The 13479-nt window shown below is 36.3% G+C and overlaps 1 protein-coding gene across 1 annotated transcript in view; it reads left to right on the top strand.

The window, feature by feature from the left end:
* Window positions 1-13479, top strand: part of LOC130242921 (zinc finger protein ZFAT-like) — a 20929-nt gene extending 7450 nt beyond the window's left edge. The window contains exons 6-16 of the mRNA XM_056474877.1: window positions 1779-3031; window positions 3436-3668; window positions 3746-3830; window positions 5981-6130; window positions 6832-7005; window positions 8697-8785; window positions 8865-9003; window positions 9993-10117; window positions 10818-10938; window positions 11810-11958; window positions 12860-13479. Coding sequence (XP_056330852.1) covers window positions 1779-3031; window positions 3436-3668; window positions 3746-3830; window positions 5981-6130; window positions 6832-7005; window positions 8697-8785; window positions 8865-9003; window positions 9993-10117; window positions 10818-10938; window positions 11810-11958; window positions 12860-13087 — 2746 coding nt within the window. The 3' untranslated portion in view covers window positions 13088-13479. The remainder of the gene's footprint in view (window positions 1-1778; window positions 3032-3435; window positions 3669-3745; window positions 3831-5980; window positions 6131-6831; window positions 7006-8696; window positions 8786-8864; window positions 9004-9992; window positions 10118-10817; window positions 10939-11809; window positions 11959-12859) is intronic.

Raw genomic sequence — 13479 nt, 5'->3', positions numbered from 1 at the left:
AACTTGATGTGATGTTGAATAATTTGTAATACTCCTTAAATCAAAAGGAAGTTTGTTATAAAAAAATGACTGACTCTAGTAATAGATTGTGTTGCTCTACCATTATTATTCTTATGTGTCACAAACTCACATAATGGAGGTTGAGCAACAATTTTAATGACCTTTAGGAATGCTTTAGAAATGCCAATTGTGAATCTAAAATTAGACCTAAATATTTAAAATCATGCCGTCATGGTGGCGCAGTGGGTAGCACAATCTCCTCACAGCAAGAAGGTCACTAGTTCAAGCCTTGGCTGGGTCAGTTGGCATTTCTGTGTGGAGTTTGAATGTTCTCCGTGTTTGCTTGGGTCTTTTTCGGGTGCTCTGGTTTCCACCACAAGTCCAAAGACATGTGGTATAAGTGAATTGGGTTTGCTAAAATTGACCGTAGTGTATGTGTGTGAATGAGTGTGTATGGATATTTCCCAATGATGGCTTGCAGGCAGCTGGAAGGCCATCCGTTGCGTAAAACATTTGCTTGATAAGTTGGCGGTTCATTCCGCTGTGGCCACCCAAGATTAATTAAGGGACTAAGCTAAAAAATGAAATGAATGAATTTCAGGCAACCCTGAGCTTTTCTACTTTCACGAATACATCAGGATGATGGATAACTGTCAATGATTGGGAGAAAAACATACAAAAAGTTTTACTTCTATTCAAATTAAGATATGAGTCACACAACCAATTAGAGACATGAACCAATGCCTCAGTTAAATAATTTGCTGCCAGTTGTTTGTTTTTCGCATGCACATATAGAACTGTGTCATCAGCGTACATCTGAATATTAATAGTAGGACAGACTTGTTGGAGGTCATTTATATACAGACTAAACAGGATAAGGCCCAAAATGGATCCTTGAGGAACTCCACAGTTCTGTATACTAAACTCCACTGAACTCCACTGATTCTGTATACTGATTGACTATTACCAAGGCGCACACATTGTTTCCTATTTGTTAAATATGAAGTCATCTATTTAATAGCCTCTGATGAAAAATTAAAAGTGTAAGCTTTGAGAGGAGTACCTCATGATTTACTGTCAAACGGCCTTTTTAAATCTAAAAAAAACTGCTCTTATTACTCTACCCCTATCTAGTTTGGATTTTATATTCTCTATAAGATAACAATTAGCAGATTCAATTGAGTGATTAGTTTTAAATCCAAATGCATTAGATATAGAGGGGTATGTCCCGCATTCAAGTAAGCAATTAATGATAAAAGGACTGAATAAGTCATTTTTAATTAGTATTTTTCATTTAAGTTTAATTTAATAACTAACTATAAGACATTGAAAAATTGTGCAAATTCATTTGGTCAAAAAATGTATTGTTGCTTTTTTGTATTGGTCAGAAATGATCAAATTGATGTTAACACGCCATATCTATAAGGTTTCTTCCCTCAGGCAATCCATCTCATGAACACTTGATGATAATAATTATGAAATAAACATCACTACTTACTATATACACTTATTTAACAACACACTTTACATGCCAATTTGCACATAACAGCTGCCTAAATAACATTGTATATAGTAATATAACTGTACTTAATCTTGTCAATCTGTATATTTGCATTCACTACTTACTTCTATTTTTTAATATATTTATTATCTGTTTTTTTGTCCTGTCTCTGTAATCCTGTTTCGCTTTAGAAGCTCTGTCATGAAAACTAATTCCTCATATGTGTGTACATACCTAGCAATAACGCTCTTTCTGATTCTGATATCTTTCAACACAGGTTAGGACAGACACAGCTCAAAATCTTCACTTGTGAATACTGCAATAAAGTCTTCAAGTTCAAACATTCACTGCAGGCCCACTTAAGAATCCACACCAACGAGAAACCCTTTAAGTGCATGCAGTGTGACTACGCCAGTGCTATAAAGGCCAATCTTAGTGTTCACATGCGCAAACACACCGGAGAGAAGTTCAGCTGCGACCTCTGCTCATTTAACTGCCTTAGTAGAGGACACCTCAAAGTGCACGTAGAGCGAGTGCACAAGAAGATCAAGCAGCACTGCCGCTTCTGCAAGAAGAAATACTCGGACGTCAAAAACCTTCTGAAACACATCCGCGAGTCTCACGACATGAGCGATAAGAAAGTGCAGGAATCCTATGAAGAATACAGCCTTCAGACCAGGGAAGGCAAGAGGCAGCTTCTGTACAACTGTGAAATATGCGACCGGAAGTTTAAGAACGAGCTGGAGCGTGACCGTCACATGATGGTCCACGGCAGCAAGAGACCCTTCGGCTGTGAGTTATGTGATCACGGCTCCACCAAATACCAAGCCTTGCAGGCCCACATCCGAAAGCATCCCTTCATCTATGTGTGCGCAATTTGCCAGGAAAAGTTTGTCAGCTCTGTTCGGCTGAGGTCGCATCTCCGAGAGCTCCATCAGGAGTTGGATGAGCCCTCTGCATTTGCAGACTCTATCAAGTCCAGCTTTTGCTTGCTGAAGCCAGGTGATGACATTCAGAAGGACATGTTGAGTCAGGATGAGCTTAAAATCACAGAAGAACTGTCGCAGCTCAACGCCCAAGAGCTGTTGACCACTGAAATGAGCTGCATGGCTCAAGAGGACCTTCAGTCTCAGTGCTCTGAGAGTTTAGTGGTGGAGTCGGACCTTCTCGCAGAGAACTCGCAAGAGATGGACACATGTACAGTTGCGCAAACGCAAGAGATGGCCTGTGAAGATGCCAAAAATACGCAAATAACTCAAGATGAACCACTTAAAGTGCAGAGCAGCGAGACAGAAGAAGAACAGACTCCTGTTCAGGAAACTGTAGCTGACAAAACAGACTCTGAGCAGCTCCCTGAGGACCATCAAAACGAGCTAATTCAACAAGCTAATGCCGAACTACACATTTCAGAGCAAGAGGAAATATCTGCTTTCAAACAGATTCTAGAGCAGATGCAAAAACGACAGCTTAACATGGAAGTGTTTGAACGGATTCGGAAAGTGTACGGAGATCTTGAATGTGAATACTGTGGTATGGATATCTCATACATTAGATAAAATATATGTATATTGTAGTATTATAGTCTCTCTGTAGACACTGTCCATAATGCCAAATGAAGATCCACTGATATAAGTCCAGCATCTTTCAAAAGGCCATTTCTGTCGTTGTTTACTTCAAACCAGTTTGAGATTCTTTCTTTCATTAACCTCAAAATAAGATGTTTTGCAGAATGTTGAAAACTGCAAAAGAAAATAGCCAAAGATGCTGGCATATATATATATATATATATATATATATATATATATATATATATATATATATATATATATATATATATATATATATATATATATATATATATATATATATATATATATATATATATATATAATAACCAGCCAACTCTTTAATTATCTGTCATGTTCCCTCAACAGGTAAGCTTTTCTGGTACCAAGTGCACTACAATACACACGTGCGAACGCACACAAGAGAGCACCTCCATTACTGTTCTCAGTGCAGTTATTCCTCCATCACGAAAAACTGCCTGAAGCGGCACGTCATCCAAAGACATTCAGACATCCTGCTGAAGTGTCCCTCTGAAGGGTGCCAGTACTGCACACCTGACAAATACAAGCTTCAGGCTCATCTCAAAACCCACTCAGACATAGTGAGTTCTGAAGACTGTTATTCTGGAAATATTGGCAAAATGGCTTCATTAGCAAAAATTATATTTCTCATCTTCAGGTCAAAAAGAGCTTTACATGCCCAGTGTGTCAAGAATCTGTTCCTGAGGATAAAGTTAGAGCTCATACCAAGACCAATCATCCAGGTAAGAATAAATTAAACACTTGCCACCACAATAGCCGTGAATGAAACTAATAGATGAGCTGTTAGTATATACAGTGAAGATCCAAATAAAAAACAACAATAGTAGAATAACTGAACAAATCACAATATAGTGCGTTTGAAAATGCTATTTGCAAACGTCACTTTTCAGATTTCTCACCATTATTAATGTTACTTTGGCACATGGTGGTAAATTCTTTAAATATCTGACAAACCCTAACTAACTGGCAGCCTAACATTGCAGTTTTCACTTTGCAAGTTGGTAAACTGGCCTAAAGTGACTGAAACCCTCAGACAGCAGGACAAAGCCAAACCTCTCAATAGTATCTGGGGTCCATTCTTCGTACGTGGATTAGTCAATTATCTGGATTTGGTTATTAACGATTTGATTTGACATAATCCAGGATCGTTTCGTTATTTAAAACGCATCCGAGAGTTGTTGTCATAGTAACAGTTCTGGTAGCTCAAACCTGCTCAGGAGCAGCAGCTTATTTCATATAAAAAGGATTAGATTGGGTCATTTTAAGCAAATGTAATACTGTAAGTATGTACCGAATGCTGATATTTTTCTTAGAGTAGTAACCTATAGATTACAAACATTGGGGAAAATAGTAAAATAGTAGAAAATTATATAAATTTATATATAAATAGAAATTAAAAAATATATATGAATAAACCTGCAATCTGCACTCCGAAATAAAAGTACAAAAACTGTCACGGGGTGTCCTGTCCCCAAGGGGTTCAAAGAGAACATTAATTAATATGGACTTTTTAGAAACAAACACATACTATTTTAAGGTACCGGCCCAGCTTTAGTACAATTTGTGGATGATAATGGACATGGCCATTATTCTCATTTTTTTAAGGAAAGGAATAATAATTTATGCAGTCGTGCACGTTTTGACAGCTAATATGACGGTGATTTGATGCTTCGCAAAAGTTGCAGACACCTTTACCAATTTCAAAATGCTTTTTTTTTGTAATTAATTTTTTCGGGGTTTTCCTCTTTAATAGACAGGACAGATGAGATTACAGATAGGAAAGTGTGGGGAGCAGAGAGAAGGGAAGGATCGGCAAAGGGTATTGCACTCAGGTCGCGGTGAACACCTTAGTGCTATGTGTCGACGCTCTAACCACTAGGCTGTTGGTGCTGATATCAAAAAGCTTTTTTGATGCATAATTAATTTAAGCAGCCATTTATTAAGACACTTGAATAGGCCGACTATAGAAAACTCACTCTAAAAGAAAAACTAAATAAATTGCTAAATACTCGTGACATGTGAAAGCATAAAGCCTGCAGCCCACAACAAATGAGGAAAGTTATTGGGTATCATATTTAACAAACCTTTTACAACGAATTTTAAGTAATGCTCACATGGATAATTGAATAATAATCAGATGATGTCATTACGCTGCTTTGCCATCAGCCAATCATTGCATTGCTGATCATGATTTCGAGGATCGATAGATCAGTCCTTCACAACACAGGCAGCGATCTTAGATTAGTTCATTCAGACATTTTAATCTGATTCGCGAACTTATTTGGAGAACCAAATTAGCCAGACATCAGTTATCAAGATTAAAAGATCCAGGATCTGCAAAATCATCTTAGATCATTTAAGCGAGGTACGAAGAACAGACCCATGGATGCAGCCTTGATGATGCAAGCTTAGTGATGCAATGTCAGACACAATGCACTCAATGCAGCTAGTAATGCCACTGTGAGAGGTAGAGTTAGGGGTGGGGTTAGGTGAGTGCATTAAAAAGCATTGGATGCAGCTCAGATTGCACTACACACCTCTCAACCTTTCAGCCACAGCAAGAGAAGCTGATCGCTGGACCACAAAAAAATCCAAAGTGTCTAAAAATATCAGTGTAAGGCAGAGTGAATGAATATGTTTATCAGAAGAGTAGCCTACAATTTTTTTAACTGCTCTTATCTTCAGAAAGTTTATTTGTAATTTTTTCTTTAATATAATCACTGTTTTCCACAAAAAGTGGAGTTTTTTGAGTTCTACTAGCATGGTATAACCACAAATATATTGTTTAATTTTTTTTACCAATGCACATTACATCATTTCTGAATAAAACAAGCATTTATAAGTTGTCCTCTGATTTTGATTTCCACTGTAGATGTGTCATTGAACGTCATCTCGGAGGCATTGGGGATACGTGTACATGTGAAAGGAGTGATCGGGAAGCGAGCATCCAAATGCCCATATTGTGACTATTTCTTCACCAGGAATGGGGCAGATCTTCAGCAGCACATATGGGCTCATGAAGGTGAGGTTCATGACGTTTGACTCTGACTTCAGCCAAAACTGAAAATGAGGTCACCATTTACTTGCCCTTTACTTGTAGCCCACCCGTGTTTGACTTTCTTTCTTCTGTTGAACAGAAACCTGTAATCATTGACTTCTTTCAGTTTTGGGATGAGATGTTAAACCAAGGTCTTGACTTTCTGTGGTCACTAAAAATGACACTTTTCGTAAAGAGAAGGGGTGTAACCCCGTTGTCCTGACCAAGTTTCCTCCATCGGCCCTTAACCATCATGGCCTTCCAATTATCCCCATCCACCGAATTGGCTCTATCACTGTCTCTGCACTCCACCAGTAGCTGGTGTGTGGTGCCATTGTCCTGTGGCTGCCGTCCCATCATCCAAGTGGATGCTGCACACTAGTGGTTTTGTGGAGAGCCCCCCCCTCATGATTGTGAAGCGCTTTGGTTGTATGGCCATACACAATAAATGCTCTATATAAATACACATTACATTCACTTCATTCATAGCATTTGTTTTCTTACTATGGAAGTCAATGGTTACAGGTTTTCAGCTTTTTTTCAAAATATCTTTTGTGTTCAACAGAAAAAGGAATCTCATAAAGGTTTGGAACCACTCGAGAATGAGTACATTTTCATATTGGGTGAACTATCCCTTTTAAATGGACTGCTTTAGTCTATTGATTATGTTCTGTTTTTGTCTCCAGGACTGAAGCCGTTTAAATGCTTACAATGTGATTATGCCTCACGAAGCAAGAGCAATCTCAAAGCTCACATGAACAGACACAACACTGAGAAAACACATCTTTGTGACCTCTGTGGGAAAAAGTTCAAGTCCAAATGCACTCTGAAAAGCCATAAGCTTATGCACACAGCAGACGGTGAGTGTTTTGCATATACTTCCATAATATCTTCTTGGCTTTGTATTTTATAACATCAAAAGGAGTGTCAGTTGGTGACAAGTCTATATGTAAATGCTTTGGTGCAAAATAAATTGTACCATTCAAATATTTTGGGGTTGGTAAAACTTTAATAGTATTATTATTTTTAAAGAAGTCTCCTTCAAGTGGCATTTATTTCCCTAAATTGGCATTTATTTAATCAAAATCCAGTCCCTACAAGAGTTTGCTAGTCAATCGGTTCTTGAGATAAAAAAAGCTCAACAAAAACAAATAATGCCATAGGTTTCAAGAAAAAGACATAGTTTTGGGCCTTGCAAAGCCCTAGAGCAGGGGTGCACAACCCTGTTCCTGGAGATCTACCCTCCGGTAGAGTTCAGCTACAACCCTGATCAAACACACATGAACCAATTAATTAAGACCTGAAGCAGCACTTGATAATAACAGGCAGGTATGTTTGATATAGGTTGCAACTAAAATCTGCAGGAAGGTAGATACCCCGGAACAGGGTTGAGAACCCCTGCCCTATAGGGACTAATAAAAAGAGTAATTTTGTATAGTGTCCTTTTTCTATTTTAATATATTTTAGATTTGTATTTATTTCTGTCATGCAAAGCTGATTTTATGTGGCATAATCTTTCTGAAATCATTCTAAAAGGTTGATTTTTTTTCCCTCACAAACGTTTATATAACTTGCAGATGTAAAATCCATACTGTATGTTAAAAACATTGTAGCATTACGCATTTATTCAACTTTTGATCAGGTACATCTATTCTGAATAAAAAAACTAAAATTAAAAACAAACATTTTCTGATCTAAACTTTTGAACAGTAGTGTGTATATACATTCATTCATTTATATAAGTAAATATTGACTTCTTCATTGTTGCAATAAACATTTACATTACAGTTGTTTTCATCTGGCAGTATAAGGAGCTTTTCCCTTACCACTCATTTTTCTTTCTGTTTATTATGAGAAGACAGAAAGATTAGCTCCCCTGTATATTTTTTCCCCAATTTCCTCAAAAGAAGATTTTTTTTCAACACATTTCTAAACATAATAGTTTTAAAAACTCATTTCTAATTACTGATATCTATTATGTTTGCCATGATGACAGTAAATAATATTTTACTAGATATTTTTCAAAATGTTAATATTCATCTTAAAGTGACACTTAAAGCCTTAACTAGGTTAATTAGGCAACTAAGGGTAATTAGGCAAGTCTTTGTATAACAATGGTTTGTTCTGTAGACTATTGATAATACATATTGCTTAAAGGGGATAATAATATTGACCTTAAAATGGTTTAAAAATGTAAAACTGCTTTTATTCTAGCCAAAATAAAACAAATACATTTTCTCAAGAAGAAAAGAATATTATCAGACATACTGTGAAAAATCCTTTGCTTTGCTAAACATCATTTGGGAAATATTTGAAAAAAAACAAATTTCACAGGAGAGGTAATAATTTAGACTTTAACTGTACATTTCTACATTTTAATTGAAAATAATTATATTATGCTCTAATTTTCATTAAACAAACTCTAATATAAAATATAACAATAAACTAATGCTTAAAACGAAAACAATAATTTTCAATGTTATCTTTACACTCATCCAATCTAAAATGTATTTATTTTCACATGTATAAATCATTTTCTTCTGTGTTGTAGGAAAACAGTTCAGATGCACTGAGTGTGACTTCACTGCTGCTCTGAAGCCGCATCTCCTCCGTCACATGGAGCAACATGCCTCTTTTAAAGTAACGCCACAAAAGACTTCTTTCTTTCTGTATAATGTTGTCATGTGTCCTACAAGCACAGTGTGTTTTCCTTTCACAGCCTTTCCGTTGTGCACACTGCCACTACTCATGCAACATCTCAGGCTCACTGAAAAGACACTATAACAAGAAACATCCCAACATGCAATACATCAATGCTGGAACAGGGGCGTCTGCTTCTGAATCTGTGACAGAGCAAGGCAAGAGCTTCCTCTTCAGCATTAAACCAGACCTAGAGGGATAATTCATGTAGAAGTTAACATTCTCTCATCATTTTCTTACCCTCCAATTCTTCTTCTAAACCTGGTTGAGAATCTTTTTTCTCTTGAACACAAAAGAAGATATTTTGAAGAATGCTGTAAACATATATTTTAAGCTATATATATATATATATATATATATATATATATATATATATATATATATATATATATATATATATATATATATATATATATAATATACTATGGAAGCACCAAAAAAGTTTCCAAAACAGAAAAAAAAGATATTTTGAAAAATGTTTCAAACACGTTTTTTTAAACTTATATTTATTTTTTTATACTATGGAATCTATCAGTTTCCAAAAGAAGATTTTTTTGTTGCTGGAAGTGTTGGAAACTGGTAGCTTTGATTTTATATTAAAAAAATATATATGGCTAAAAAATATGTTTACAACATTTTTCAAAATATCTTCTTTTCTTATCTTCTTAAGAGAAGAAAGAAACACAAAGGTTTGAACACAAAGGAAGATATTTTGAAGAAAGCAGAAAACATGTAACCGTTGACTTCCGTAGTAAGAAATCAAATACTATGGAAGTCAATGGTTACAGGTTTCAAGCATTCTTCAAAATATCTTTCTTTGTGTTCAACAGAAGAAAGAAACTCAAAGATTTGAACACAAAGACGATATTTTGAAGAAAGCTGAAAACTTGTAACCACTGAATTCCATACTAAGACAAACAAACACTACGGAAGTCAATGGTTACAGATGTCAAGCATTCTTCAAAATATCTTCTTTTGTGTTCAATAAATAAAGGTTTGAAGCCACTTCAGGAAGAGTAAATGATGACAGAATTTCTATTTTGGGTGAACTATTCCTTTAACGTCCATATACATTATTGTTTATTGTTATGCAATGTTGTCTCAAACTGCTTCAGTAATTGAAAAGTGTGTGTGCTTGTGTTATCAGGTGGAGTGAAATGTCCTGTATGCAATTATGTTTATGGCACTAAATGGGAAATGAACCGACACCTGAAGAGCAAACATGGGCTGAAGGTGGTGGAGACTGACAGTCTGGGTCTCAATCAGTGGGAGGTAAGTCCACATTACAATTGCATGTTAAATTCTGAAACAGTCTGAACCAAAATGTTTAGGGTCCAAAAATGTTATAAAGGTATCTTATATTTATTCCATATGAATTAAACGGTTTAAAGCCAAGTTTTCTGAGGAGTTATGATCTCTTTATATGATGAACAGGTTAAGTTTAGGCTTTAATTTGAATGATAATCGACACAAAGCTGTGTACCTTGAAATGATACATTACATATATATGTGTTTACATGTGATAAAAGCCTAATTTATTCATCATGTTTGGCCTTTTAAAAAAATGTATATTTATTTTGGAGTATTTGAATAGAATACATGTTAGTTGACAGAAATATAGCACCATTTTACAGTAGAATGTTATTAAAGTTCAGTAGTCTAAAGGAAGGAAATGTATGTACGATTTTCCATGGTAAAATTTGAACAGGGATATTAAAAAAAGCCGTTCTCAAAAATGTAAATGTAAATGTTTTACCACTAAATATATTTGCTTAATTTAAAAATGTAGTTTTATGATTTAAATGAGAGTTTTTTTTTATAGATTTGATTATTAAATCAAAAGTTCATTTTGATTTAAGATTAAAGTTCAGTTAAAAATTGAAATACTAATTAGGTGTAAGTGATGACATATTCTTTATATTAGAATTAAAAACTAACAGACTTGCTTTATATATAATTTTTTGTCCCCTAGGTAGTGGAGTCGGTGGAGGAGCCGGCCATGCAGTACCTTCATATAGCTGAGACTGAAGATCCACATGGAACTGAGACAGCTGTATCAGCTCTGCAGGACCTGCGCTTCAATACACAAAACGGTACAAACAGTTAGTTACTTACAGTGGGGGAGAAAAGTATTCAACATGTCATGTTTTTTCCTGGGAATAATATTTCTAAAGGATCAGTTGACATGGAATTGAACCAGATTTTTGGTAAAACCCAAACAAAACAAACATAAAAATATAACAAAACAAAAAAAATTAAGAAAAAATTGTTATGTGTAATATCAATGAAATGACACAAGGAGAATGTACTGAACTACTGAAATTTATTTAAAACTTTATGTAAAACGATTTTTTGCTGATGGCAGCTTAATGACGCCTATCGTGTGAGAATGAAGTCACATGAAGTGCTTAGGTGTGAGTTTTTTCAAAGACTTCAACACAGTGTAAAAATTTAGATGGTTCTGTGGGTTTTGTCTATGAAATCTGATCTTTATTTTGTATTTTCTATTGGATTTAAGTCAGGTGATTGGCTGGGCCATTCTACAGCTTGATTTTTTTTCTTTGAATGCATTTGAGAGTTTCCTTGGCTGTGTTTTGAATCATTGTCTCCCTGAAATGTCCACTCTAGTTTCATCTTTATCATCCTGCTAATGTAGATGTCGGACTGAAGCAGCCAATATGCATTTACAATGAGGAAGGGCAGAGGGTTGCTGAATAACGTCTGAGTGATTTCAGCTGCTGTCTGGGCTTTCACTGCCTTTCTACACCTCCCTTTTTTCATGTGTTCAATGCGTTTTTCTTGTGTCATTTCATTTTTGTTACAAATAATTGTAATCAAATTAGATGTATTTTCTTTACATATATTTACTTATTTGGTTGTTATCAACATCTGGTGAAAGTTCAAGTCAACCTCACCTTTAGAAAAATGGTCAAGATTTTTTCTGAAGTGAGTCTGTGTGTTCAGGTGTTGTGTCGACGGCAGCAGGTGACAGGCTAGATCCAGCATCAGTCAACATCCTCCAGCAGATCATCGAGCTGGGCTCAGAGAATCACGATGCCACTGTGGCCTCTGTGGTGGCAATGGCTCCTGGCACAGTCACTGTTGTAGAGCAGGTGCGTTTCACACCAGCATTTATTTGTGAAGGAACTTTTGGAGAGCTGCTGTTGAGTAATGCAAGAGTTTTCTCAATGTTAACTGATATCACAGTATGCCATATACACTTTCCCCATTGCTTAAAATTAGTTTGGCTAAGTTTTTGCATATTCGTTATCCTATTTTTTTGGTTTGCACATTTTTTGGCAGTATATTCGACAATGGTTTGCTCAGAAACCTTGCACCAATACATCCAATGTGAATGTGGCTTACTGAATCCATTGCGAAAAACAAAATACATAGCACAGGCGCTAACGGTGACCTGAGTTTGATTCCCAGCTTGAGGTCTTTTCTGATCTTCCCCTCTCTCTGTCTCCATGCATTCCTGTCCCATCTTTCCACTCTCCTATAACAAAATAAAGGGTAAATCCCCTAAAAATTCAGCTGCAACCCATCACTGGGAAACATTCATACACACTCATTCACATTCATACTCTACGAACAATTTTAGCTTACCCAGTTCACCTATAGCGCATTTCTTTGATTTGTGGAGAAACCGGAGAACCTGAAGGAACCCCACGGGAACAATGGGAGAACATGCAAACTCCACACAGAAATGCCAGCTGACCCAGCCGAACCAGCAGCCTTCTTGCTGTGAGGCAATCATGCTACCCACTGCGCCACCGTGACGCCTCCATATTCTGTTATTATTTATTTATATTAAATAAAAGAAATACACGAAAGAAATGGGCTCTGATTAGTCAACTGGCCCAGTGTGCTCTGATTCGCTAACCATTGAGTGCAAGTTGTAATTCAATGTTCATTCATTTTCTTTTCTGCTTATTCTCTTTATTAATCTGGGGTCTCATACACAACACACACAACTCATTTTAATAGCTATTTTTTGTCTTCTTGTCCTAGGTGGAGGAAGAGGAGCCTCAGAGCAATCATGCCATGATGATCCAGGATGCACTGCAGCAGGCCACCGTGGGTCTGGGAGAAGAGCACCATCTAGTGGTGTCATCAGATGACATGGAGGGCATCAAAACAGTCACAGTTTACACGCAGGGAGAAGACGCTTCCCAGTTCATAGTCTACGTTCAGGAAGCAGTTCAGGAGGCTGTGCAGACTGAGGAGACCACGGTATAAACATTATTAAAGCTATGCATAGGAGCTAGCTTGCTAGTAAGTTTTTTCCAGTTTTGAGCAAAATACTGCAGCCGCGATTGTAGTATTGACTATAGGAAAGCATATTGCACAGTTGTAAATAATCTGAAAGAATGAGTAGTGTGCTGTGCTTTGTACTTGAAGCAATAATGTTTTTTTATTACCTTTGCAAAAATCATGACACATTCACAGTAGACAAAGCCTCATGAAGTAGAAGCTATTTTAGGAATCAGAATATTTCTCTTGCACTATCATTGCCTGTAAGCGTAAGTATGTATCTGACAGTTACTGTGTGACTCTGACCTTCTCCACGCTTTTTATATAAGAGCCCCATACAGTGTATGGCTAATATAATAGTAAATGGAGTTATTTAA

Source organism: Danio aesculapii, chromosome 16, assembly GCF_903798145.1.
Source record: "Danio aesculapii chromosome 16, fDanAes4.1, whole genome shotgun sequence".
NCBI classification, from domain to species: domain Eukaryota; kingdom Metazoa; phylum Chordata; class Actinopteri; order Cypriniformes; family Danionidae; genus Danio; species Danio aesculapii.
This window is presented reverse-complemented; position numbering and strand designations above follow the sequence as displayed.